A 27,965-nucleotide genomic window follows, 5' to 3' on the forward strand; every position below is an offset into this window, starting at 1 on the left:
GTGATGATATCTCATGATGGCTTTGACTTCATTTCCCTGATGATTAGTGATGTGGGGCAGTTTTTCCACGTGTTTTTTTTCTTTTGGCCATTTGTTTATCTTCTTTTGAGAAATGCCTTATTTAGACAATTTATATAATTTTTAATAATTTTATCATGGTATAATCAAATAAAAGCTGTATATATTTAAACTGAACAACTAGGTGTCCTTCTTCTCTAAGGTGGAATAATGTTCCTCTCTATGTATTTGTGTATATGACGGGTTTTCCTTATCCATTTATCCATGAGTGAACATATTCCATCTCTTGGCCATTTTGAATAATACTGCAGTGAACAAGGAATTGCAGATAAATCTTCAAGATCTTAATTTAAATTTCTTTGGTATATAGCAAGAAGGGGGATTGTTGAATCATATGGTAGTTTTATATTTTTTTGGTACTGGGGATTGAACACAGGAGTACTTTACCACTGAGCCACATCCCCAGCCACTTTTACTTTTTAAATTTTGAGACAAGGCCTCACTAAGTTGCTGAGACTAGGCTTGAACTTGTAATCTTCCTGTCTCAGTGTTCCGGGATGCCAAGATGACAGGCATGGGCCACCATGCTCAGCTCTATTTTTAATTTTTTGAGAAACTTCTATATTGTTTCCAAAATTGTTGTACCAATTCACATTCCTATCATTCCCTTTTCTCCACATTCTTAACAACACTTCTTTCTTCTTGTCTTTTCAATAATAGCTATTTTGGGGGGAGTTACCAAGGATTGAACTCAGGGGCACTGAACCCTGAGCCACATCCTCAGCTCTATTTTATTTAGAGACAGGCTCTCACTGACTTGCTTAGCATCTTGCCATTGCTGAGGCTGGCTTTGAACTTGAGGTCCTCCTGCCTCAACCTTGCAAGCCAATGGGATTACAGGAGTGTCCTAACATGCCCTGCTCAATAATGGCTATTTTAATGGGTATTATATCTGGTTGTGTTTCACTCTGTATTTCCCTGATGATTAGGGATGTTGCACACCTGTTCTTGTACCTGTTGGCCATTTGTTTATCTTTTAGAAATGTCTATTCAGGACCTTTGCCCATTTTATAATTGGGCTATTTGTTCTTTTGCTATTGAGTTGTGTGAGTTCCTTATATATATTGAATATTAACCCCTCATGAGATGTATGGTTTGCAACTATTTTCTCCCATTCCATAAGTTGCCTTTTGCTGTTCAGAAGGCTTTAAATTTAATGTGATCCTACTTGTCTATTTTTGCTTTTTTTGACTAAACTTTTGGTGTCATATCCCAAAACTGCCAAGACAATGTCAGGAAGTCTTTCTTTTTCCTCTTTATTCTAGTAGTTTTTTTTGAGGGGGGGTGGGAACCGTGGATTGAACTCACAGGCACTTGACCACTGAGCCACATCCCCAGCCCTATTTTTTATTTTATTTAGAGACGGAATCTCACTGAGTTGCTTAGCGCCTCGTCACTGCTGAGGCTGGCTTTGAACTTGCAATTCTCCTGTCTCAGCCTCCCGAGCCGCTGGCATTACAGGCGTGCACCCCCGTGCCTGGCCTCTTCCAGTAGTTTTAAGTGCAATTTCAGATCTTATGTTTAGGTCATTAATCCATTTTGAGTTGATTTTCTCATGCCGCGTGAGATAAAGGCACTGATTTCTTTCTTTAGCACGTGGATGTCCAGTTTCCCAACCCCAATTACTGAAGAGACAAGCCTTTCTCCATTGCATTTTCTTGGCACCTTTGTGAGTCCAAGTTGGCTGTAAGTGCATCACTGGATTCTCTCTTCTGTTTCACTGATCTACATATCTGTTTTCACTGTCAGCACCATATTGTTTAGATCACCGTGGCATTTTATTATATTTTGAAATAAGGAAGTGTGATACCTTCAGCCTTGCTATTTTTGCTCAAGGTTGCTTTGGCTATTTGTGATCTTTTGAGGTTCCATATGATTTTCAGGATTGTGTTTTCTTAGTCTGTATAGAATGCCATTGAGATTTTGTTAGTAACTGCATTAAATCTGTAGATCACTTTGGGTAGCATGGTGGTCTTTAATATTAATTCTTCCAGTCATGGGTGTGGGATGTCTTCCCACTTATCTGTGTTTTCTCTAATGTCCATCATCAGTGTTTCATCATTTTCAATATACTAGTCTTTCACCTCGTTGGCTAAGTTTATTCTTAAGTATTTTATTCTTTTAGTTGTTAATATAAATTTGGTTTTCTGATTTTGGGATGATTTTCTGATTTTCATATTGATTTGGTATTCTACAACTTTACTGGTTTATTCTAACAGCTTTTTATTGAGTCTTTGGGGTTTTCTAAATGTATGATCATGTCACATTCAGAGAAAATTTTCCTTCTAGTTTGGATTCTTTTTATTTTTATCTAATTGTTTTGGCTGAGGCTTCCTGTACTAAGCTGAATAACAGTGGTGAGGGTGAGAATTCCTGTCTGTACCAGCTCTTAGCTAAACAGCTCTCAGTTTTCTCCTATTGATTATGTATTCTGTGGGATTTACACATAAAATCTTGTGTTGGAATTAAGTTCCTTCTGAGCCTATTTTGTTGTGTTTTTATAATCAAGAATTTTGTCATGAGTTTTTTTTCTATATCTATTATCATGTGACTTTCATCTTTTATATTCTTAATTGTGGTGTATCACACTGATTGATTTGCATATTGGGCCATCCTTGCATCCCAGGGATAGTTCCTATTAGGGCATAGTACAATGTTTTGAATATGCTGTTGAATTGGTTTTAAAAAAAATGCCCACCTTGGGGAATGATATTGACCAAATTATAAGTTATATTATGTGTTTGTGTAAGTATGTAACCCTAAGTCCCTACTGTTATGTAGAATTATAATGCATCAATAAAAACATGGGAAAAAAAAGAAAAATAAAAAATAAACTGCCTATTTGATCTTCAGGAAGTGAGAGGGGTACTGATGCAGAGGGTCAAGGCACCAGGCAGCTTCTAGGGCTCTGATTATGGTCTTTTTGTTGGATTAATTGTATTTCAATTAGAAGATGGAAGGCAACTGTGTTCCTCTTTGATCAATCTACTCTTTAAGTAGATAATGGAACTTCAGAGAAATCCCCATCCAGCATTTGTGGATCCTCATGTACCATAATTTTAAGTAATCACCACACCAATGCACATCTTGAGGTGACATTCCCTAGATAAGGTCAAGAGACAAGCACTCAGTACTCTGCCACTTTGTAGATCTGTCTTTCTCTTATACGGTGCTGGGTTTGGATGTGAGATACGAGAAACTTGGGCTTCCTTATTTATCTTTCCGTATCTTGTGATAGAATCACTTAACTTTACTCTGAGGGCATATTTTTAAAAGAATTTCCCTCCTGTCTAAAGACCATGCCAATACTGTATTGCGGCCATCTCTCTTTGAAGGTCTGTTTCCTCTGTCATTTCTTAACATGCCATTTGGTAAAAACAAAACTTTGTTAGGAATTAAAATAAAACAAAAAAATCAGACATGACACTGTCTCCATAAAAACAAAAAGTTTAATAAATGCACCCAAAAGTATAAAATATGAAGACTAAAAGTTAGATATTAGGCAGAATTATAAAATAGAGTACAATTACTTTCATAGTTCAGAGAAACCATGAAATGTCAAATTGAAGAATGTCTGTGTATGAGAAAAATATCAACAGTCCTTCAGTCATGTGCCATATAAAGATATTTTTTAAATGCTACAGTTAGAGGCATTGTATTTAAAAGTTTAATAAACTTCTGATTCTGACACAATGTCATGGAAAACAGAACAAACTCTTTGGTTAGGAATACCGAAAATCCATCTATAAAGAGTAAGAAATTTGCTAATGCTGTTATTAGTTCCATTCAAAAAAGCATATGAATTTCATTTCAGGAACAAACTGTCCCATTGCAGTGTAGGATAATCAATCTACACAAGTATTGCCTTGTCTAAAATCTGTACAACCTCTCCAGTTCCTCTGCATTTAGTCTATTAGCTTTTCTCTTTTTATTAAAAATAAAAATTCTTAAGGCACCTAAAGAGTAGCCTGTATTTCATCTACCTGTATTGCAAGTGCTTAATTATATTTATAAAAAGCAAAAGAATGGTATATAGATAATACAAAGAATGTAGAGTCAAACCAAATCAATAGTTGATTACATAATATTCCATCTTTTCTTGGGTTTTTATTAAGCAGAATTATTTTCACTCCTTGAACATGCAGGAGTCTGCCTAGGAATGTGCTCAAAGGAAAAATCCAGCCTCACATTCAGAATTGCCCTGGAATGCCCTTCATGGACTAAGAAGATCTAAGTACCTAAAGTGGTTAATGACAGATCAAGAAGTCAGAGGTAACTGAGATCTGGTGTCTTTACTGGTCTGGAAAACAGAGTCAAGTTCAGTATTTCATCTTTGGCTCTTTTCTTGCCTTCTTTGCTATTGGGAGTAAAAGCATTCACTCCTTCCCTCCTTGGGGAAAGTAAGTATGAGGCCCATGGATGTGGCCCAGTCTCTAGCTGCTGGGAGCTTACATTCTGTTATATTTAAACACATAAGGCATCATTCTAAGTTAGTTTAGAATGGTTGTTTTAAATGAACAAATGTCTAGTAATTTTTTAAAAGCTGGCTTAAACCAACATTAATAAATAATACATACTGATTTTTTAACATCATCTCTAAGCAACAAAAAAACAACCTATAGCATTCAAATGGGATGGGATATTCCCTTAAGCAACCTTCTTAAAATTCATTCACATGTGGACCGGGCAAGGGGCTGAAAGAGAGCAACAGTGCTACATCCTTGCTTCAAGGAGTCGGTCTGGGCTGAAAAGGGCCCCAGCTAACTGGGGCGAGCTACAGGCTCAAGAGGTGGTAGTACTGATAAGTGGCTCAGAGAGCACTCTCCATCACAAGAACTAGTGGTGCCAAGGGATGACACTTCTTCACCAGGTGCCTTAAGTTCACTAGGCCTCAGCTTTATTAGCTACAACCTGGCACCCTTTTAATGTGGCAACTATAAACACACACAAAGCATTAGGAAAGGCTCAAAAATACAGCTGCTCATATTCTATCATGATTTCTTCCACATAAAGAATATTATGGGAAAATCAAGGAAAGGGCCAGTTATTCTTTGAAGTACATCCTCACTGGAGGAAATACCAGCATACTGGGCAGGACAACTCTTCATTGCACAGGACCACTTTGCATACAGCATCCCCATCCTGCATTTCAGTAGAAGGCCAGGAGCAGGGCATCCATCATCATGATGAACCAAAAAAAAAAAAAAAAAAGAAGAAAGAAAGAAAATGCACTCATATATTTCCAAACGTCCCTGGAAGGGGTTACCACCTGGGATGAGAACTGTTCTTCTAGAGGGATCTTCTTTATTAAGAAACAATGTAGTTCTTTTAATAAAGAATAAACACACCTTTCTGTATTTGTGTTTGAGAGCATTCAAGGATCAGACATAGAGAGCCTGGTGGCAGGGAGAACAGGAGAGGACTCTAACCTACACCCACATCCATTCTGATGACAGTGTCCAAGGCTGGACGCCACTTTCATATTGTTGGAGGTCTTAAAAAGTTGGGAGGTGGATCTTCTACCTCTTATTTTCATCTCTAGACTTGGTCAAATTGGAAAAATATGAGGCATTTGACCTTCCTTAGTGCTGAGAGGTAGAGAGAAGGCAAGTGTTGCTACCTTCATTGTAACATGATGGATGATGGAGGCACTGAGGGATGAGAAGATATATTCATAGGTGGATGCCATGACAACTAAAATCCGGAGTTCCTGCTTCCTGATCCGATACTTGGTAAATTAGATACATGTGTTACTAAAGTGACTGAAGTATCCTGCTGAGGAATCCTCCAAGATGGAAGCTCCCATGAGCTCTAACCTCTCTCCAACTATTGTTCTCTTATCTGAGCCTAACTTGGATCCGCTAAGGCGCTGGACCCACTGTCAATTGCAGTAGTCAGATTTAGAAGAACATATATTTAGGTATCTGTTTACCTTCTCTTTTTTAGGTATCTGTGTGCTTCATCTCTTTGAAATGATTATATTAAATGGATAAGGAGCTAACGTTAGACCAAATCTTCCAGTCAGGTTGGGCTTCTTAGAATCCTTAGGTAAAGCAAATGTGAAAGTCTGCATCAGGCTCACAAACATGAGGAATAATTCCATCTTTGCCAGCTGCTCTCCCATACACACCCGCTTCCCTAAAAAATGAGATCAGAAAAAAAAGTAAAGATTATAATATCATCCCTTTTACTGTTTTACAAGTACAAATTTATAAGAAATCTCTAAATTAAGTACTTTAAATGCACATGGGAGAGTTTTAAAATTGCCAGTTATACCATAAAATCTCCCATGGTGTATATTAATCAAAATTTTTGTATACCAAGTTCACACTTTCACGCCTACTAATAAAAACCTATCGTCTAGACAGGAACCGCAGACAAATCCAATGGGCAGCTACCCTGTCTTTTCCACACGTACTTATGTCTTTTCTTTACTGTCACCTGGAAGATTAAAGGGGGAAAAGTCAGATTAGATTCTTTGGAACCTTCCTTTTCCATAGAAAGGATCCACATTACTAATCTGGAAACCCCAAAGGACCTGGTGAGATTAGACAACCCCCCTCACCCACCAGCCTACAGGTCACAAGTTACTCTTAACTCCAATGGTTTCCTGGGACCTAAACAATAGCCTAGACAGTCCAGAAAGGAAGATTTCAAGGCATATTTAAAGATCAAAAACCAACTGCCTTCTTTTTTTCTTTTTTAAGATTGAACCCAAGGCCTTGCACACACTAAGTAAAATGTTCTACCAGTGCGATACACCTCCAGCTCTTATTTTGTTTTAAAAATTTGAAATGAACTTAGAGAAGATGCATTATCTAAATTATTTGCCTCTTACATTATCTTGTCAATAAAGAGGCATTCTTAAAACAACATAAAACAATAAAAGATTGTTTTTAGTTCTGCCTCCCCCCACACCCGCCTTTGTGTGGAACTGGGGAATCGAACCCAGGGATTCACGCATGCTGTAACAGAACACTTATTCTACTGTGCTCCCAGACCAAAGTTCTACTTCTTTTTAGACTTATACCATTAACAAAACAAAAGTTTGACTGACCTATCCCAAATGGAATAAAGAATTCTTTTTTTAAAAGTTGTCCTTGGTCATCCAGAAATCGATCTGGGTAGAAGTCTTCTGGTTTCTCCCAAATGGTTGGGTCTCTGTGTACTGACCATAAATTGGGTAAGATCAATGTTCCTTTAGGAATGGTGTACCCTTGGAGCACTACAGCAAACAAACAAACAAACAAACAAAAACCCACAGTGTTATTCAACGTACTTATTAGTTCACTAATAGTTCTCCCTAAATACCACTATCTGACCAAAAAAAAATCTAGTTTTATATATATATATATATATATATATATTTGCCATCTTAATTGGCTGAGAGTAAACTGTGAGGAACTTTAGGGTAGATGTTAGTATGGCATCTTTCTATCCATACCATCCCAGGATCTAGCCAAAGATGGGACACAGTAAGTACTCTGATAGATATTGAGTTAATGCATTCAGTCAAACCATAAAAACATTATGATTAAGTGAAAACACAAAAACAAAAACAATAGAGCATCACAGATGAACTTTCCCAAAGAATTACAAATTCCTGAGAATCATATAAAACATATCTGTTTACAGGGTCTTTTACATCTACAGATCAATCTGATGAGGAAGGTAAGTGAAGATAAAGGGTATACAGGAAAGTCAGCCCCTGCTCTTACTAGCTAACAAGTTAGTATGCACTGTAAGAGTCCATTATCTAGGGCTAATGCCCAAAAGACACCATGCACATTGGAGAGTATCTAATTTGTACCAAAAAATGGTTAAGTGATCCAACATCATTTACAAGTAACTGCTTGCTACAACTGTCTTGTAGTACATTCAAGCCCACTGAATTATGCACTATCTCTAAAGAAGGTAAATTCCTTATTAATAGGGATGTTCAAAGACATCTGGAAGTGACCAACTGGGCATATTTTACGGTCAATAAGAAGTTGAAATGAGAGACCCTAGAATCAGAGGGGCTCCTTCTAATTCTTTAATATTTATACTTTGATTGCAGAATTTAAAGCATTGAAGTGGGGTAATTTCCAGCTAAATCCTTAATTTCACATTTACACCAGCTCTTCTGACTTCCACGATGAGGACTAGAGATGCCTTTGTTAATTCTGGAATTTTTTTCCTGCCAACACAGCTGACTGAAATGGTGGCACTCTTTGTTTTGCCAGGATAAGCATGAATGCTCTGAAGGCTGGAGAGCTATCAATCACACTCAGCTAGTGCTGGAATGTCAGTGTAACTAATGACGGACAACTGAGGGCTGAAACATCCCCTGGAGAGTCCATTATCTAGGGCCAATGCTAATTCCAGTGCCCACCGTGCCTCTCACCCCAGCTCTGCAGGGTCTGGGGGCTGTGCCCCCCCGCCAAGGGCATCCAAAGGAGAAAGTCCCTGGACTTGCCTGTTTTCTCTGAGGTCATATGAGGAACAGCGAGTGGCACCACCACGGTTAGCCTCTGCACCTCCATGATGGTGGCTTCTGTGTAGGGCATCTGGGCCTTGTCTGTGAGGGAAGGAGGTCGATGGGGACCAATGACCCTTTCAATTTCTTCATGAACCTTTTCTGCATAAAAAGGGAAGAATCGACCAGAAGTTGAGCCTGCACCCATGCACACTTTCCTTTACCACTTACACGTGATTGACTAGCTGGCAGGGCAGTGGAGACAGCTATCCCCAGGAGGTTGAACCTGCTAGCGGGGACTTTTAAAGGAGGACAGCAGAACAGATAAAGGGGCAAAGGAGTAAGCACCTGGATTCAGGAGCACCCCGAATCACACTCTCATGCAAACAAGAGCTTGACTCTCTAAGCTGACTATAGCAATAGTGTTAGCCCAAGATGGCCTCCAGTGAACCCTGTTCCATGGGGTTTGCAAATACTGGGATCTGGAATATCCCCTGAAGGCTCATGAATTAAAGGATTTTTCCCCATAGTGTCACTAAGAGGTGGTGGAAACTTTAAGTGGTACCTAGTGGGAAGTTCTAGTTCATTAGGGGTGATCTTGAAGAGGGTAGTGAAATCCTGCCCCTTCTTCTCTCTTTCATATTCTGACCATGAGGTATGCTTTGCTTTACCACGTGCTCCCTATATGACATGCTGCTCTGCCACAGGCCCAAAAGCAATGGAGCCAACTGACCATGGACTGAAACCTTTGAAACCATGAGCCAAAATAAAACTTTTCTTGGTAAGTTGATTGTCTCAGGTGTTTTGTTACAGTAACAGAAAACTGACTAACACAGGGTCCCTATCCTAGTGCATTCCCCCTCACACTTTGTGTAGCAAGTTGGTACAAGTTGTGATCAATGAGAAGGGAGAAGGTCACTTCTGAGATTAGTCTTTGCCACTCACTCTCTCAAGTCACTCACTCTGGGGGAAGGTAGTTGCCAAGTTAAGTATCCTTATGTAAAAGGTCAGAGTAGTCTGTAGCCAACAGTCATGTGGATTGTCAACTTAGAAGTGGGTGCTTCAGTCCCTGCCAAGTCTGTAAACAACTGTGGGCCCAGCCAACATCTTGACTGCAACTCCATGAGAAACTTTGAACTAGAATCATCCCAGACAAGCTGTTCCTGGATTCCTTACCCTCAAAAACTACATGAGAAAATAGTTATTGTTTTAAACTGCTAAATTTTGGGATGATCTGTTATTCAGCAGTAATTAATATAGGTCTGCACCAATTCCACCCATGGTAGGAAAAATAACAGCCCCTCCAAGATATCCATACCCTAATATTACCTTTGGTACTTTGTAAATATGACATGTTACATGATATCTTCTTCCATTTTCTGTAGCTATAACAAAATACCTGAGGCTGGTTACTTTACAAAGACAAGAGGCTTATTTAGCTCAGAATTTTGGAGGCTGAAAGTCCAAGATCAGATTAGCCCCATCTGTTTGGTATCTGGTAAAGGCCCCCTCAACTGCATCACAACATGGAAAATGGCATCACAGCAGCATCGCATCTGAGAGGGAGAGATCATTCAGCAAACAGGAAGCCAAAAGGAATCAGGGGGCAAACCTCCTCTTTTTATAATACCCACCCTTGCAGGAACTAATTTGTCCTATGAGAACCACATTAATCCCTTAGAGGGTGCAGCCCCACAACTCCATTACCTTGCTCTAGGTGCCACTTCTCACAGGTTCCACCACCTCAACTCTGCACACTGAGAACCAAGCTTCCATCACATAAACCTCTGGGGGGACACCTTCAAACTATACCTAAACCATGGTACCTGACAAGAGGGACCATGTTGATGTGATTAAGTTAAGCTCCTAGAGATGGGGAGACTATCCTGGGTTATGTGGATGTGCCCAACCAGTGCAGCCATATTTTGCATAATGATGTTTCAGCCAACGACAGACCCATGGACAGTGGTCCATAAGATTATATTGCCTAGTGACACTGTGGCTGTCTTGTTTTAAGTGCGCTCTGTGATGCTCGCCCAATGATGAAAGCACCTAATGAGACATTCTCAGAACACGTCTCATGGTTAAGTGACACAGGTTTTAAAGTCAGAAAGCCTTCCCAGTTGAGTGCAGAGGCACAGGGAGATCTGACTATGAAAGAATGGCCAGAGTTGTGACATGCTGGCTGTGAACTGGAGGAGGGAGCCAAGCCAAGAATGCTAGGAAGGGCAAAGAAATGGATTCTCCTCCAGGGCTTTGGGAAAAGAACTGTCAGCATCTTGATATTTAGTCCAGTGAGACATATGTCAGACTTCTAATGTATAGAACCAAATGATAACAAATCTGTGTTCTTTTAAAGACACCAGCAACAATAAAAACCAAAGGTTATATCCTGTTATAGCAGCATAGAAACTAAAGCACCACTCTTTCCTCTTCTCCTATTTCCTGTTGCCAGTGCTCACTATCTATTGGTCCTGACGTGGTGCAACCAGCTGTGCTACTTTCATGAGCCGCTCTAGGCCTCTGTCTTCTGTTTTTCAAAACCATGGTGAGTAGGTTCAGAGGAGTGTTATGATCCCCTTCAGCTCCAAAATGTCCTACCACTGTACATTTCATAGGTAACAGACCTGTGGAGATTAAAGCGGGGGGGGGGGGCAGTTATGACAGGAGTCCTACTGTCTACAAACTCGGGGTTTCACATGTACTTTGCACCAACTCCCTATGGGATGCAAGCATTTATTTCCTCATCCAGCCTGAAGATATTGCTTAGTGCTTGAAGGTTGTTAATCCTGATTTCAATAATCTGGTTTTGCTATGAATGAAGAATTCATCGGTTACCTTGCACATCAGGGTTCAATGACATATACAGCAGGCACCACAGCAGAGAGTTTGTTGTAGTATCTGTCCCAGCAATAAAAAGATCCCCGATGATATAAAATAAGTAATCTTCATTAAAACTACTGTGGCTATTATTTTTCCTCTCTTCCTCCATGTGCAGAAGGTACATGTCTATGAAGTCCTGAGGGTTCTCAGCATCCAGAGACTCTTGATGGTCTTTGATGATCTGTTTAAGGAAAGTGGTTATATCCTTTTCAATTAGTCTTAATTCCTTATATGGTCCAAAGGGAAGGTAATACAGCCAGGGGCATATGTTGATCAGGAGGAGCTGGCTGTTGAGGCAGATTTCTAACCCTCGTGACATGAAATCTAGCATCCTCTTAAACTCACTGTTGGTATAATCAAAGCGTCGTCCAAAGCACAAGGAGCAGATGATGTTAGAGACGGCGTTGCTGATGATGGGGAAAGGGCTGAAGGGATTTTCTCCCTGCTTTTGCATTTCCTCCTTCACATACTTGAACTCCTCAATAATCTTGGGCTCCAAGCTAAGCTTTCCTAAGCCAAAATGGCGAAGAGTGGAATGAGAGAACTTCCTTTGTTGTCTCCAGACTGGGCCATAAGGTGCGAAAACAACCCCTGTAAAAGGACACCCAAGAAAGGAAGGTGAGAGAGAAGGATGCACAACAAGACTGAACAGGACCTGCAGGGGCATATATTCTGCATGTTTCAGAGCATTTATGCAAAGTTCATAAACAGATAAAGACCACCACCGGTCAAGAAGGATGACTAACAAAATTTAGTCATTGAGATAGTTTATGTTTCTCATAACGACGAAAATCACTTCCACTTCAATTGGAAGAATTTGCTATAGAGCTATTTTACTATTGATAATAATTCTTGGTAACAAGAAGAGCAAAGTTTCAATGTCCCAAACTAGTATGTGCATTTAAAAATCTTTCTATTTCATAAGAGTGAATCCATGCTTAGAAAATCTATCAAACCAAGCTGGGTGTGGAGGCTCACACCTGTAATCCCAGGGTTTTGGGGGGCTGAGACAGGAGGATCGTGAGTTCAAAGCCAGCCTCAGCCATGGTGAGGTGCTAAGCAACTCAGTGAGATCCTGTCTCTAAATAAAATACAAAATAGGGCTGGGGATGTGGCTCAATGATTGAGTGCCCCTGAGTTCAATTCCTGATAGCCTACACCTCACCCCCCAAAAAAGCAAATATATCAAGGCAGACACATCCATGAGCAAATCATCTATATTCTAAACATTAGCAACAGAGGGATAAGTATGGTAACAGATGGACCTGAGGGCAGAGACTATATCTGATTGTGTTCACCATTAAAATCCCAGCTTCTAGAATACTGCTGGGCACACAGGAGGAACTTGCTAATTATTAGCTGAATAAATGAACAGCACAACTGGATTAGAATTACTAGCCTTCAATGTTTAGAATCTTGCAACTGGCAGGTAATCTTAAATATCAGTTGTTGGTAACACTCCTCTTTTATTTATTTATTTTAATATTTAATAATTATTTTAAATATATATTTTTAAATTTGTTCTAATTACACATGACAGTAGAATGCATTTTGACATATATGGAAGTAACTTCTAATTTGTCTGATTGTACATGATGTAGAGTTATGCAGGTCATATAATCGTATATGCACATAGGGTAATACTGTCTGATTCATTCTACTATCCTTCCTACATCCATACCTGCTCCCCTCCCTTCACTTCCCTGTCTAGTCCAAAATACCTCTATTTTACCCACACTTTATTATGAATTACCATCTGTATACCAGAGAAAATAAGTGGCCTTCAGTTTTTTCATATAATTTTTGGCCTCTTCTAGCTTCTTATTCTAACAATTTGCATGCCTGAAAATGTATTTATTCCACCATTGCACTTCCTCTGAAATTGGAAGACCGTGCTAAGACTTGATTGATGGAGTTATAAAGTACATATATTATTTCTCTTAGCACAATATTCTCCAGTTTCATCCATCTACCAGAAAATGCCATAATTTCATTCTTCTTTAAGGTTCAGTAATATTTCATTGCATATATATACCACAGTTTCTTTATTCATTCATCTGTTGAAGGGCACCAAGGTTGGTTCCATAGTTTAGCTATTGGGTAACATCCCTCTTTTAAAAACATCTGCACTCATTAAGTTCATTACAAATACTTGATTATTTGATTCTCACTTGCCCATCTCCCACCATCAAACCCAACAATATTATTCCCAGATGTATCAGTTGTTCTCAAATATTTCCCGTTTCCTGTCACCTGTTTTATCCTCCTGGTTTTCATGGTGTGCTTTATCATTTCAGCCAGTTCTTCGTCCTTCCCATATCATTTCTGAATGCTTACTCTGTGCTAGGAAATAGGATGCCAGATACAGTTGAGAATGAAATACAGACCCTGCTCGGTGATTAAGTCTTCTCATACTCTTTAATACTTTTATAAAATGCCTTTCAATGGTAAGCATCCATGTGGTCAAATAAATCAGATGGTCTGTCTATCCCGTGTTCCTTCCTGGACTCTTCCAAATGTGTTCACAACTCTGAAGTGGCTGATCCCTAGGCTTCCCGTCATCACTTGGGGATTTCCTTAGGAGTCTTCTGTGTCGGAATCATTTCCTGGTTCCTATGTCTTCCTCTTTCTTGTTTTACTCCCAAATTTTGCTGAAGTACTTTCTCTAGTAGTTCCAAGAAAGGATGCATGGAAGGCCAGTTTCTAACAATTTGTGTGTCTGAAAATGTACTTATTCTACACTATGGCACTTCCTCTGAACTTGGAAGACAGTGCTAAGACTTGATGGATGTCATAAAGTACGGACATCTTTGACATGAGTAGACATTGCTAAGTTACTCTCCAAAGTGAGAGCATACCAAAAATGTACCCACCAGAAGTATATGAGCATTCTCATTTGTTCCAAATAGTTGCCAAGTTGCCATTACTTGATATTTGTCAACATTATTATTTTTGCCAATGGGAGGACTGAGATATACCTCATGATTTCTATTTGCATGTCTCTGAGGGTTAACTGTGGCTCAGCGCAGCTTTTCATATGGTTACCAGCCTATTTTGGCTTCTTATTCTATGGGTTTACTCTGATCAACTGTACAATTTTCTTCTTATAAATTCTAGGTGCACGGCAGATCTCTCACCACCTGCTCACCCCCCCACTTACGGTATTTGACAAACAGAAAGATTCACTCTTGCATTTATCAATCTTTTTCTTTATGATACGTGCTTTATACCTTACTTTAGAAATATCTTCCTGCCATGAGCTCAGAGAGACACTATTTTCTTATAAAATTTAAAATTCAGCTTTTTTTATGTTCAATTCTCTCTGCCTGGAATTATAATCATGTTAGGTGTTTCTACCTAAGCATAAAACTAAACCTTTTTTCCTCCATGCAGATGCTCCACTGTTCAAGCACAATTCATTTAACACCTCTCTCACCCCTGGCATCTGTAACGCTGCCTCTGTCGGGTTTCCTACACACTGGTTCTTATAGTTTAGATTTGAGGTGTCCCCCAAAAGCTCCTGTGTTAATACAGGAATATCCAGAGTTGAAATAATTGGATTAAGAGAGTTGTGACCTAATCAGTCCATCCTAGATCGCATGGGCTGAGTAGGTGGCAACTGTAGGCAGGTGGGGCGTGGCTGGAGGAGGTGGGTCACTGGTGTGTCCTGGAGGGTTTTTCTTCCTGCATCCCTTTCCCTTCACTCCTAACCTCTCCCTCTCCCCTCACCCTTCTCCCACTCTCTGATTCCTGAGGCTGACATGAGCTGTGCAGTGTTTCCTCACTGGGTCCTTCCTCCATGATGTGTGCTTCATGGACTGAGGCCTCTGAAACCCTGAGCCCCAAACAACTCTCCCCACCCCCAAGCTGTTCTTGTAAGATATTTTGGTCACATTGACAACAACACTGACTAAAACATCAGTTTATAGGTTTTCTATTCTGCTACATTGTTCTACTTATCACTGTTTAAAGCTTATTATTATTATTATTATTATCATTATTATTATACTAAGGATTGAACCCAGGGGCAATTAACCACTGAACCATATCCCCAGCCCTTTTTTGTATTTTATTTAGACACAGGATCTTGCTGAGTTGCTTAGGAACTTGTTAAATTGTTGAGGCTGGCTTTGAACTTGAGAACCTCCTGCCTCAGCCTCCCGAGTTGCTGGGATTATAGGCATGCATCACCACACCCAAGATAAAGCATATTATCTTTTTTTAAATATTTATTTTCTTAGTTGTAGGTGGACACATATCTTTATTTCATTTTTATGTGGTGCTAAGGATCAAACCCAGTGCCTCACGAGTGCTAGGAGAACACTCTACCACTGAGCCACAACCCAGTCCCAAGCATATTATCTTAATCATTTATTTTATAATAAGATACAGACTTTATAATATGTATTAAATCTAATAAGGAAGTCCCCTCTCCTCCCTCAAAACCTTGTTCTTCAAAATTATTTTGGGTTATTCTTGCCTTTTTACTCTTTCATAAAACCTTTAAAACCTGCTTGTCATGCTCTGTAAGAAAGCTTTTGGGATTTTTATTGAGAATGCATTTATAGGTTAATTTAAAGAAGGTTAATTGACTTCTTTATGATTGTTGGACTTGCTTTCAATCCAAGGATAAATCTAAATTTGGTTAAGATGTTTTAAAGCTTTTTAAAAACAAAACATTGCTGAAGTATTTTCTTATTTTTTTTTAAAAAGCTCATAAAGGAAAATGGCCTATAAGTTCCTTGTTTTATGCTGTACTTTTCTAGATATATTGACCTCCTGAAATGAGCCAGGGTGTAGGCTTTCTAAAAGCATTTGTCTAAAATTAAAATGACTTGTTCCTCTTTTCTTTTTATAGTACATAAAGTTGGTCTCTAACTCATTAATTTTCAGACCGCCCCGTCCTCAATCAATGTTTTTGGTTTTTTTGGTCCTGGGGATTGAACTCAGGGGCACTCAATCACTGAGCCACATCCCCAGCCCTATTTTTTTTTTTTTTATTTTATTTAGAGACAGAGTCTCACTGAGTTGCTTAGTGCCTCACTTTTGCTGAGGCTGGCTTTGAACTTGTGATCCTCCTGCCTCAGCCCCACAAGCTACTGGGATTACAGGTATGCGCCACTATGTCAAGCAATAATTTTAAGCTCTGCATTTATCTCTGGGTACCACTTTAGCTGCAATGCACAATTATCATTTGAAGCTTTTTAAAAAATATATACTTTTTAGTTGTAGTTGGACACAATACCTTTATCTAATTTATTTATTTTTATGTGGTGCTGAGGATTAAACCCAGGGTCTCGCACGTGCTAGGCGAGCGCTCTATCGCTGAGCCACTAGCTCCATTTGCAGGTATTTTTATCACTGAGAATAAATAATTTTTTCTACAAGCCTTAATGGCTACCTGAGGTAATCTGTCTTCCACTGTTTTTTGTTGCTGTTTTTGTTGCTGTTTGCTTTTAATACTGATTTTTGACATTTGATGAGACTTGCTTTTCAGCCTAATTTTAATAACATTTTCAATAAAATAAGGAAGTGGAGGAAACGTCTCAACAGAGGCTAAGATTGAGAACTGGACATTTTTTATGACAAGCGGATGGCAACAAAGTTCAACAGACAAGAGGGGACCAGGGAGGTGGTGGCTGAGAAGGCCCAAGGTGAGAGGCAGGGACGGGAATCAATGGCCTCAGGATCACAAGCTCTGCAGGACAGACAGCCAGAGTGGCTTTTCATCTTTGGAGTGTTTGGCAGAGGGTCAGCCATATCTTGCAGTTGTTGACATCTTTTTTCTTAGGGCTGAAAAACAATGGTAATTATAGATGTAGACAAAAACATCATTTGCAGCAGGATAATAATGTTAAAAAATAAAAATGACTCCAAAGCCAAAAATCAGGACTCTTGGTCAAGAATGAAAAAACACACTGGTTTACCAGAAAGACCAATGAGGCCATAAAACTAGGACCCAGGAAGGGAGGGTACTGCCACCTCAGAACCCTTTCCACCTTTCCCTTCTCTTGAAGTTTCCTGCCTTCCAACTTCAAACCAGATTTTCCTTGAAACAGGTGATCCCTTGAGATTACTTTTTTCCCAGTCTCACAACAAAAGTAAAGCCCTCTATTTCCTTTTTCTTTTCTTTTCTTTTTTTTTTTTTTTTTGTGGTGCTGGGGATTGAACCCAGGGCCTAGTGAATGCAAGGCAAGCAGTCTACCAACTGAGCGATATCCCCAACCCAAGCCCTCTGTTTTCATTGAAAAATTCTGGGGAAGGATTCAAATGCTTCAGTCAGGTATCCCATGGTGATACCAATTTGGGACACTATTTACTTCATGGCTCAAGGTGTCCAGACTCAACTATGAATACAAATTCTTATCCCAAAACTATGTGAGGACAGAACTAAGCTCTGGAGCCAAGCTAGGTGCCCTTCAACAGCTGAATGGATAAAGAAATTGTGATACACACACACACACACACACACACACACACACAATGGAATACTACTCAGTTATAAAAAAGAATGACTTTATGACATTTGCCAGTAAATGGATGGATCTAGAGACTATCATGCCAAGTGAAATAAGCCAATCCTAAATAACCAGAGGTTGAATGTTTTCACTGATATGTGAAAGATAAACCACAAAAAGGGGGGCAGAGAAGGGAAGAAAAGAAGTTCAGTAGATTAGACAAAGGAGAATGAAGTGAGGGGAGTGGGGATAAGATTAGGAAAGACAGTACAATGGGAATTTGATATAATTTTCCTATGTACATATATGAAAATTCCCAAGTGAACCCTACCATCATATATACCCACAAGAATGGGGTCCTAAAGTTGGGAATGGAGCCACCATTTGACCCAGCTATTCCCCTTCTTGGTCTATTCCCTAAAGACCTAAAAAGGGCATGCTACAGGGACACTGCTACATCGATGTTCATAGCAGCACAGTTCACAATAGCAAGACTGTGGAACCAACCTAGATGCCCTTCAATAGATGAATGGATAAAAAAAATGTGGCATTTATACACAATGGAGTATTACTCTGCATTAAAAAATGACAAAATCATAGAATTTACAGGGAAATGGATGGCATTAGAGCAGATTATGCTAAGTGAAGCTAGCCAATCCCTAAAAAACAAATGCCAAATGTCTTCTTTGATATAAGGAGAGTAACTAAGAACAGAGTAGGGATGAAGAGCATGAGAAGAAGATTAACATTTAACAGGGATGAGAGGTGGGAGGGAAAGGGAGAGAGAAGGGAAATTGCATGGTAATGGAAGGAGACCCTCAGGGTTATACAGTGGAGGAGGTAGAGAGAGAGGAGGGGAGGGGAGGGGAGAGGGGGGAGGGGGGAGGACGGGAAAGGCAGCGGAGCACAACAGACACTAGTATGGCAATTTGTAAATCAATGGATGTGTAACTGATGTGATTCTGCAATCTGGGTATGGGGTGAAGGTGGGAGTTCATAACCCACTTGAATCAAAGTGTGGAATATGATATGTCAAGAAATTTGTAATGTTTTGAACAACCCACAATAAAAAATTAAAAAAAAAAAGAAAAAAAAGAATGGGGTCCTAGTTAGAATAAGATATATTCCATGCTTGTATAATTTTATCAAAATGAATTCTACTGTCATGTATAACTAAAAAGAACTTCTCCCTCCCTCCCTCCAAACAAACAAAAAACTACAGCTGTGAATTTCAGAGTTCTGCACCAGACTAACCACTGTTAGAAAGAGATGAAATATCCTGATCAATCCATCTTTTAATCAATCTGTCCCTCAACTAATGCTGTGGTTAGGGACATGAGCTCAGGTTAAGTTATGGCATCTCCCATTCCCACCACAGTTAAAGAGAACGAGAACCAAGGGTACAGATAAAAAGTTCCTCAGAAGTGGGTAGCCTCATGGTTGGAACAGGTGGCCAGGCAGCTGTAGCACAAAACCCCACCTCCAACAGAATAAAGAACAGGCTAAATGGAGTTCAATACATCCTCCCAAGGGGTACAACACAGCTCTGAATAATTTTATAGGAGATATTTAATAATATGGAAATATGCTCATAATACTTTCAGAGATAGAAGAAATGTTAAAGATTAGGAAGAGTATGATTCCATTTTGAGTAGGCAAATATATTTTTAAAATATATGTACAAATACAAACAAGACTGGAAAGTAATACATAAAAAATCAATAATGACTATCTCAACATAATGTTAACCATAGATAATTTTTAACTTTTTTCTTCCCCAGGTCTTATTTTCCAATAACAAGCATTTATTATTATAATAATGAAATACTTAAAATATATTAGACATACAATTCTACATTGACCACATGTGCATTTTCTACCTAGTGGAACAGAGAGAGTGCTCTCTGCTGATGACACTTAGTGGTTCCTTCTGCAGGGTCACAGGGGTGCTCCTATTAGTGGAATCCAGGCCCTCTTTCTACAAGTAGCAGACAACTATTCTGCACATTCAGCAACTTATTTTCCTTATTAATTTTCAAATTACCCAGATGAAATTTTATTTTCTATTCATCTTCACTTCGTAATTTCACTCTGCATCTTGTCCTTCTTTGAGGTATTCAATACTGAGTAATATGTTCCTTATTTTTTGAAAATTTTCAAAATCTCCTTTGCCTTCCATTTTTATGGTTTTGGCAATTTGCTTGGGCTCTTGTTCCAAGCCTCTAGCACTTTCTTAATATATTAAGTGCTTTCCTCCATTTTTGTCAGTGATGTTGTCTGAGCCAAAGTTTTCAACCATCAAATGAATATTTCATTTTCCACCTTCACAATCAGTGCCTCACAAATATGTGTGGCAGCATGCTTACAAGAGTGAAAAAATGAAAAGTACCAATTTCTATCAGCAGTAAAATAGAGACCATTTTGTGTATTCCACTTACTTTAATACTGCAAAAAATGGATTAAACATAATATTTTTAAGTAAAAGGCTAGAGGTAGAAAGATACTTTAAGTATCCAGTGTATGTAAGCTAAAAAAAATAAAATTAAATTTAAAAAAAAGCTAAATGGGCTAAGGAACTGAACAGACACTTACTTCACAGAAGAAATACAATTGATCAACAAATATGTGAAAAAAATGTTCAACATCTCTAGCAATTAGAGAAATGCAAATCAAAACTACTCTAAGAGCTGGGTGCAGTGGTACATGCCTGTAACCCCAGTGGCTTGGGAGGCTGAGGCAGGAGGATCATGGGTTCAAAGCCAGCCTCAGCAACAGCAAGGCACTAAGCAATTCAGGGAGACCCTGTCTCTAAATAAAATACAAAATTGAGCTGGGGATGAGTGGTTGAGTGCCCCTGAATTCAAGCCCCATACCAAAAAACAAAACCAAACAAACAAAAACCCCTAAGATTTCTTCTCGCTCCAGTCAGAATGGCAATTATCAAGAATATAAGCAACAATAAATGTTGGCAAGTTTGGGAGGCCATCCTCGCACATGATTTGAGTTACCTCCCTAGCTGGGTGAGAGGCGCTTGCTCAGAGACATCTTTGTGTCCAGAGCTTTCCCCACCCTTCTCAGGTCCAAGGGCTTGTCCGTGTGGAGGTGTATCTGGCCACTACCCCTAAGACCCAATCGTCTCACCTGACCTTGGGATGCTGCCCCCCTAATTTTCATTGGATGGGATTTTCCTCAGAATTTTTTGTTCCCCAGTAAAAGTCCACTCCCTGGTGTGTTCTCTCTCTCTTTCTCGCTAGCCTCTTCAGTAAACCTCGCTACTCTAACAGGTGGCTTGAGGCTGGGGGTACGAGAAGCCGTCCTGGAGCTGGTTTAAAGGTAATTAGAGTCTGTGTCTTTAATTCAGACTCCCTTTTGGATTTCTCATGTAGCCGAACCTTCACTTATGAAGCCTGTGCTGGTGGCAGGCTAAAAGCAAGAATATGGGAAAAAGGCACACTCATATATTGCTGGTGGGACTCCAAATTGGTGCAACCATATGGAAAGCAGTATGGAGACTCCTCGGAAAACTTGGAATGGAACCACCATTTGACGCAGCTATCCCACTCCTTGGTTTATACCCAAAGGACTCAAAATCAGCATACAACAGGAACACAGCCACATTAATGTTTATAGCAGCTCAACTCACAATAGCTAAACTACGGAACCAACCTAGGTGCCCTTCCATGCCCTTCAACAGATGAATGGATAAAGGAAATATGGTATATATACATGTAATGGAATATTACTCAGCCTTAAAGATAATGAAATCATGGCATTTGCTGGTAAATGGATAGAGCCAGATAATATCATGTTAAGTAAAATAAGCCAATCCTAAAAAAACAAAGGCTGAATGTTTTCTCTGACATGTGGATGCTAATTCACAATAGAGGGAGGTGCAATTGGGAAGAATAGAAATATTTTGGATTAGGCAGAGGGGAGTGAAGGAAGGGGAGGTGAAGTGAGGGGAGGGGGTATGGGGTAGGAATGATACTAGAATGAATTAGACATTATTACCCTATGTGCATATGTGACCACACGACCAATATGCTTCCACATCATGTACAACCAGGAGGAGAAGTTATACTCCATTTTTGTATGATGTGTCCAAGTGCATTCTAGTGTAATGTATAAATACTTAGAACAAATTAAAAAAGAATCTGAGCAAATCTGAGCAGAGAATGAACAAATTTATATTGCTTACTGAATTTTATATTTTAAATAACTAATAATAAAATGTGACATGCACATTGAAGAAACAACCACCCTCAAAGTGAAGCACTGCTTTGCTATCCTTGGCTTTCATTTTGTAACTTCTTTTTCTTTTCTTGGGCAGGAAAAGAATCTGGTAGATTAATCATAGTGAGAGACACAGCTAATACAGAATATCTTCGTGGGCTATTGAGCTGTCTAATCATGTCTAGTCAACTGGTCTAATTTTGAACAGAAAAAATATAATAAATATCACCTCACATTCTAGAACTTTCTTGCAAGTGCTGAGTCAACTATTTATACATCCTGTTTATGACACATCCCCTTCTCTGCTAGTTTCACCAACTTTAGCAGCAAATTCTCTCAAAATGTCACATATATTTAATAATGTTATTGGCCTCTTAGTCCTAATGTCATTTATTTTCTATTTTGATCTACACATCTTAGTTTCTGGGCAATTTATCATTTTATTTTGTTGACACTTCACTCTTTTTTTTTTTTACTTTATTTATTTATTTGTTGCTGAGGATCAAACCCAGTGCCTCACACCATAGGCAAGTGCTCCACCAGTGAGTACAGCCCCAGCCCTCCACTTCACTCTTGAAAAAGTTTCTTCACTGTCTACATTTTCTTATTCAAATGATCTTTCTCTGTTCCAAGTTAGGTCCACAAGCATCTTGGTATCATATGGTCCTCCCTTTGCATTATCTCATCAGATATTTTCACCAGCCACACAAATTTCTATCATTAAATCTTTCACAGCATTCACTCAGCACATATCCACCAGAGCAGCATTGCCTACAAACTCCTGTCTCTTGGAGGAATGCATGCTGTAGCTGAAGTACTTCCCTAGGCTCCCAACTCTTTCCCTAAACAAAGCAGTGATCCAAGTAATGCTTAGAAATTACCCTTATCATAGATTTTAACCAAACAGCACAGTGACAAACTGTTTTGTTAAGAGCTGGGCACAAAACTATTAGGATCTGAAAGAAGAAAACTGACTTCCTATTTTAAGAAATCCAGGGAAAGAAATAGACACACAACACCAATTACAACATAGTGTGATGAGTGTATCAACAGATGCTTGTATGCTTCGTTCATTTTTGATTACCTCTCTATACCAAGCAGTGAGTCCCAGTGGTTAACAAGAGGAACAAAACCTTTGCCCTCTACATAAACATTCCAGTGGTGAATGGGGGTGGAACAGACTAAATACTTTTAAAGTTTGTAATGAGTGATACACGAATGAGAGAAAATAAAGGGTGGTATGTATAAATAAAGGAAGTGACTAAAACGAAACTGAAAAGTGGCAATTGGCCTGAGAGGTGTGAGGGATAGGAAGCAGTCAGTCAAGTGAAGATATTCTGATGCTGAGGATAACAAATGCAGTAGCCTGGGTTGGCACAGGCTTGGCAGGAATGTGCTTAGGAAGGCCAGGCTGCCACGTACAAGCACAGATGGTACCTGACTTACTATGGTTTGTCTTATGATGGTGCAGAAGCAATGGGCATTCAGATAAAACTATACTTTGAAAATCGTGTGTGTGTGTGTGTGTGTGTGTGCATGCTAGGTGTTGAACCCAGGGCCTTGTACATGCAAAGAATGCACTCTTCCACGAAGTTGCACTCCCAGTCCCTGAACTTTTACCTTTTTCTACACTGGCAATGTGCAGTATGATACCTTGAAGATCCTGGGCAGCAGCGATGAGCTGCAGCTCCCAGTCAGCCATGTGCTCAGGAGGGCGGATGACCAAGACTCTACAGTGTGCTGCGTTGCTTAGCTATGATGTTGTAGTAAATGCATTTTTGACTTATGATATTTTCAACTTACAATGTGTCTACCAGAATGTTACCAATCATAAGTCAATAAGTATCTGTAAATGGACAATAGAAAGAAAGAGATAAAAGTCAAAAAGGCAGGCGGAAGCCAGATTCTACAAGGCATAGTAGGTCAAGTATAGAACTGGGAGAAAATTAGCTTTGGCTGGAGAGAGATGTGGTTTCATGATTTTTAAAAAGATCATTCTGGGGGCTGGGGCTGTAGCTCAGTGGCGGAGTGCTTGCCTAGCATGTGTGAGGCCCTGGGTTCGATCCTCAGCACCACATAAAAATAAATGAATAAAATAATGACTACTGTCATGAATAAATAATTAGAACAAATATAAAAAGATTTAAAAATGAAGGTATTTGTGTATTCATCTACAACAAATACACACGCACATAATAATTTTAGCTGCAGTATGGAAAAAGAATAGCATGGAAACAAGTAGCCTAGTCGGGAAGCTTTTGAAGTATCAGATGAGAAATAATGATAGCTTGGATGCTGACAGAGGGGAGGGAAAAAGGCAGGTGCAGTACCCTTTATTCTACAGTTGGAATGAACAAGGTTTGTGGATTGACTGGAGGGGCATGGGATGGGTCTTAAAAGGAAACTGTGGTCATAGAGAAAAGGGAAGCTCATCTCTACCTGGGGACAGGGAAGCATGTCAGAGAACACAGTATTAAAGATGTAATATTGAAACACAGTCTCAAAAGTAGGTATGAAAAAAAGAAAATAAGTATCAATGATATGGAGAAATTGGAACACTTGTGCCTGGCTGGTGGGAATGTAAAATGTGCAGCTACTGTGAAAAATGGTATGGTAGGTCCTCAAAAAATTAAATAGAATCATATGATCAAACAATTCCAATTCTAGATGTATGCCCCAAAGAACTGAAAGCACTAATTCAAACAGATATTTGCACACCCATGTTCACAGCTGCATTATTCATAGTAGCCAAAAGGTGGACGAACCCCAAGAGTTCATCAGTGGATGAATGGATAAACAAAATATGGCATATACATACAATGGAATATTATTTAGTTTTCAGAGGGCAATTCTCATATATACAACAATATGTATGAGCCTTAAAAATTATACCAAGTGCAAATTATTAGCTGCAAAAGGAAAAATGTGTGATTCTGTCTATATGATATGTAGAGTAATGAAATATACAGAGACAAAAAGGAGACGGGCACAGTGGCACATGCCTGTAATCCCAGCAACTTGGGAGGCTGAGGCAGGAGGATAGTGAGTTCAAAGCCAGCCTCAGTGATTTAAAAAGGCACTAAGCAACTCAGAGAGACCCTGTCTAAGGGCTGGGGATGTGGCTCAGTGGTTAAGTACCCTGGATTCAATCCCCAGTACCAAAAAAAAAAAAAAAAGAGAGAGAGAGAGAGAGAGAGAGAGAGAGGGAGAGAGAGAGAGAGAGAGAATGGTAGTAACCAGAGGCTGGACCAAGGAAGGGGAATGGGTTCTGAGAAAGAAGTAAAAAAGAGTTCTGTGGATGGATGGCAGATTTCACAGTAATGTGGATATACTTGATACCACTAAACTGTGCACTTAAAAATGGTTAGGATGGTAAATTTTATGTGTCTTTCACCAGTATTTAAAAAGAAAAGCAGGTAGGATTTGTCCAAGCAGTCACCAAGATCAGGAGAATCCCAAGTAGAAGCAGCTGCATGTGTGAAGACACAGAGAGGGCGAGGTCTAACTTGTTTTCAGGGGCACAATTAAGGTATTATGGTAATTACAATTGTTTAAAATCTTGATATAAAACTCTGGTGTTATCAGCTCCTAAAAAAACCCCAGAATCTCTTCCTGCCACAGACAGGGAATGCCAGTTCATTTACTTAAATACTTGTTGAGCTCCTACAGGTGCCAGACAGCAATAGCTCTGTTCTCCTACATGTCAGCCCAGTGATGAAGCCCTACATGCAGGACCAAGGTTACAAAATTATGTAGTCTCCATTTTGGTAAGTCAGTGAAGGAAAACTATAAGAGCAATGAAATTGCTTCTAACAAGGGGGCCTAACCACTTGATAGTGGGGTACAGGAAGCAGGAGGAAAATTTTTTAAAATTGACACTGACTGGTGGGTAAGAGTGACTGAGACAAAGAAGTTTGGGACCTACCAGCCAATAAGGCAAAAGAGAAGAGTGATTGAAAACAAAACAAAACAAAAAACAAAGGTGTGTGTTGGAGGGGATGGGGGGTAAAGGAGAGGTAAGAGGACACTCTATTCCACTGCAACAGACATCATATTTTCTGAACTACAAAACTGAGCTATATAGATTCCCATAAACAGGAATCAAACAAGCTATGAATCAAAGCATTAGATTTGCTAACAGACTCTGAGAGTGTTTTCTGGACATGCTAAGGGAAAATAATTCTGCTTAAGCTTCTGCCCTCAAAACTCATAAAGTGAAAAGAATATCCTTTTTTATTTTTTATTTTTATTTTTAACCCAAGGGTGTTTTATTTACCACTGAAGTACATCTCCAGTCCTTTTTATTTTGAGAGGAGGCACGGTCTTGCTAAGCTGCTGAGGCTGGCCACGAACTTGGTATCCTCTTTCCTCAGCTTCTCTGGCATTACAAGCGTGTGGCACCACGCCCAGCTATTCTCCCCTCCTAACAAGGCCAAAGGTTTTAAACTTTGGGATCACACAACTTGTGATCCTCCCCCCTTCACTCAACTTCCCCATGGGTTTCCTACTTTTGATCTTGGAATCTTAACAGCCATGCATCCCTCAAACTTGGCAGAATCTTAAAGACCCAGGATGGTAGAAGGGCCGCTGCCCCCACAGGATGCAGGTGTGCGACGGGTTGTGTGCATGTGGCAGGAAGGGGCTCGATGCATCACCGTTTGGGCGCACCTGGAGCCCCATCTGCCGCAGGAATGCCATCTAAACACACCCTTGACCCCTCACCCCTACCCCAGGTCCCGGCGGCAAGGGGACCTGCTCACCCTTCTCCTTGGTTAACATGGAAATGAGGGGCACCCTCGGGCGGTCGCTGAAGACCTCCGCCTGCTGTACCAACGCCTCGCGCACGCTGTGGAAGTCGTTGAGCACCACCACCAGGTAGTGGCCGATGAAGAAACTGAAGATGTTGCCGTACACACGAGCCAGTTTTGCCAGGATCACCTGCGGGGCCTGGGTCGTGGGGTCCATCCCTGCGGCCCTCGCAGTGTGGCTCACCCAGCCCTGTCGCCGCAGGAAGGGCGGCAGTAACACGTGGCCAAAGTTGCCCACCAGAGGCCAGGGCGTGGGACCCGGGGGGATATCCCGCGCCCGGTGCCACCGCACCCAGATCCAGCCCAGCAGCGCGATGAGGCCGCACAGCAGCAGCAGCGCGCCGCCGCTCGGGTCCAGCCGCAGCAGTCCCCGAGTCGCAGGCAGAAGATGCATCGTCCAGGGCGGGTCGTCAGCCGGGAGCTGCTGCTGCCCGCGAGAGGACATACTCCATACGCCGGCGTCAGCACCCGCAGCAACCGAGTTCCTCTAGGTGACCCAGGCTCAGTGTAAGCAAACGCCCGCCCTCGCCCGCGGCCAGCTCCGCCTTGGAAGGTCAGGGGCGGGGCCTGGAGAGCTGAGAGCGCCCGGGATTGGCTGCGCCCAGCACATTCTCCCCGCCTCCTCCAATCAGCGGCGCTCGAGCGGAGCCCGGAGAGGAGGTCGGCGGGTGAACTGGTCGCGCCTTCTGATTTGTCCCAAAGTTTCACCCCGTGTTTAGGTCGGGCTTGATGGTGACAGCCCCTGAAACTAGGATGCTGCAACACGACCTTAGGCACTAACTGAAGCACTAACTGCCGGTGTGTGTGTGTGTGTGTGTGTGTGTGTGTGTGTGTGTGGTGTGTTTGTGTTTATCACTCATCTCGTCTGCATCCCTCATCTTGTCTGCTGAATACATAAATTCAAACAGGTTCTCGCGTCTGTTTCTGCGTCTGACCTGAGACAAGCAGAATACTTTATTCTAAGAATATAAAAAGAATTTGCTTGGAGGATTTAAGAACTTGTAATATAAAAACAAAAGCAATCGGTTGCGGAAGGTGACAGTATTG

General features: G+C 40.4%; 1 protein-coding gene across 1 annotated transcript; it reads right to left on the minus strand.

The window, feature by feature from the left end:
• Positions 1-3,509: 3,509 nt before the first annotated feature.
• Cyp2u1 (cytochrome P450 family 2 subfamily U member 1) lies at positions 3,510-27,437 on the minus strand. The gene is made up of 6 exons (XM_027935443.2): positions 26,871-27,437; positions 11,375-12,010; positions 8,537-8,698; positions 7,136-7,303; positions 6,011-6,216; positions 3,510-5,220 (listed from the first exon to the last, which is right to left on the minus strand). The coding sequence occupies exons 1-5, from the start codon at positions 27,361-27,363 to the stop codon at positions 6,038-6,040; spliced, it is 1,638 nt and encodes a 545-aa protein (XP_027791244.1). The 5' UTR covers positions 27,364-27,437; the 3' UTR covers positions 3,510-5,220; positions 6,011-6,037.
• Positions 27,438-27,965: the final 528 nt, after the last annotated feature.

This window comes from Marmota flaviventris, chromosome 7, assembly GCF_047511675.1.
Source record: "Marmota flaviventris isolate mMarFla1 chromosome 7, mMarFla1.hap1, whole genome shotgun sequence".
Taxonomy (NCBI): Eukaryota; Metazoa; Chordata; class Mammalia; order Rodentia; family Sciuridae; genus Marmota; species Marmota flaviventris.

Bases quoted from the DNA above. Each gene is read 5' to 3' on its own strand.
- Cyp2u1 (XM_027935443.2), bottom strand. From the start codon at position 27,363: ATGTCCTCTCGCGGGCAGCAGCAGCTCCCGGCTGACGACCCGCCCTGG. The intron at 12,011-26,870 runs GTGAGCAGGTCC...GTCCTTTTACAG, and splicing joins CATGTTAACCAAGGAGAAGG to GGGTTGTTTTCGCACCTTAT. The intron at 7,304-8,536 runs GCAAGTCCAGGG...TGTTTGCTGTAG, and splicing joins TATGACCTCAGAGAAAACAG to TGCTCCAAGGGTACACCATT.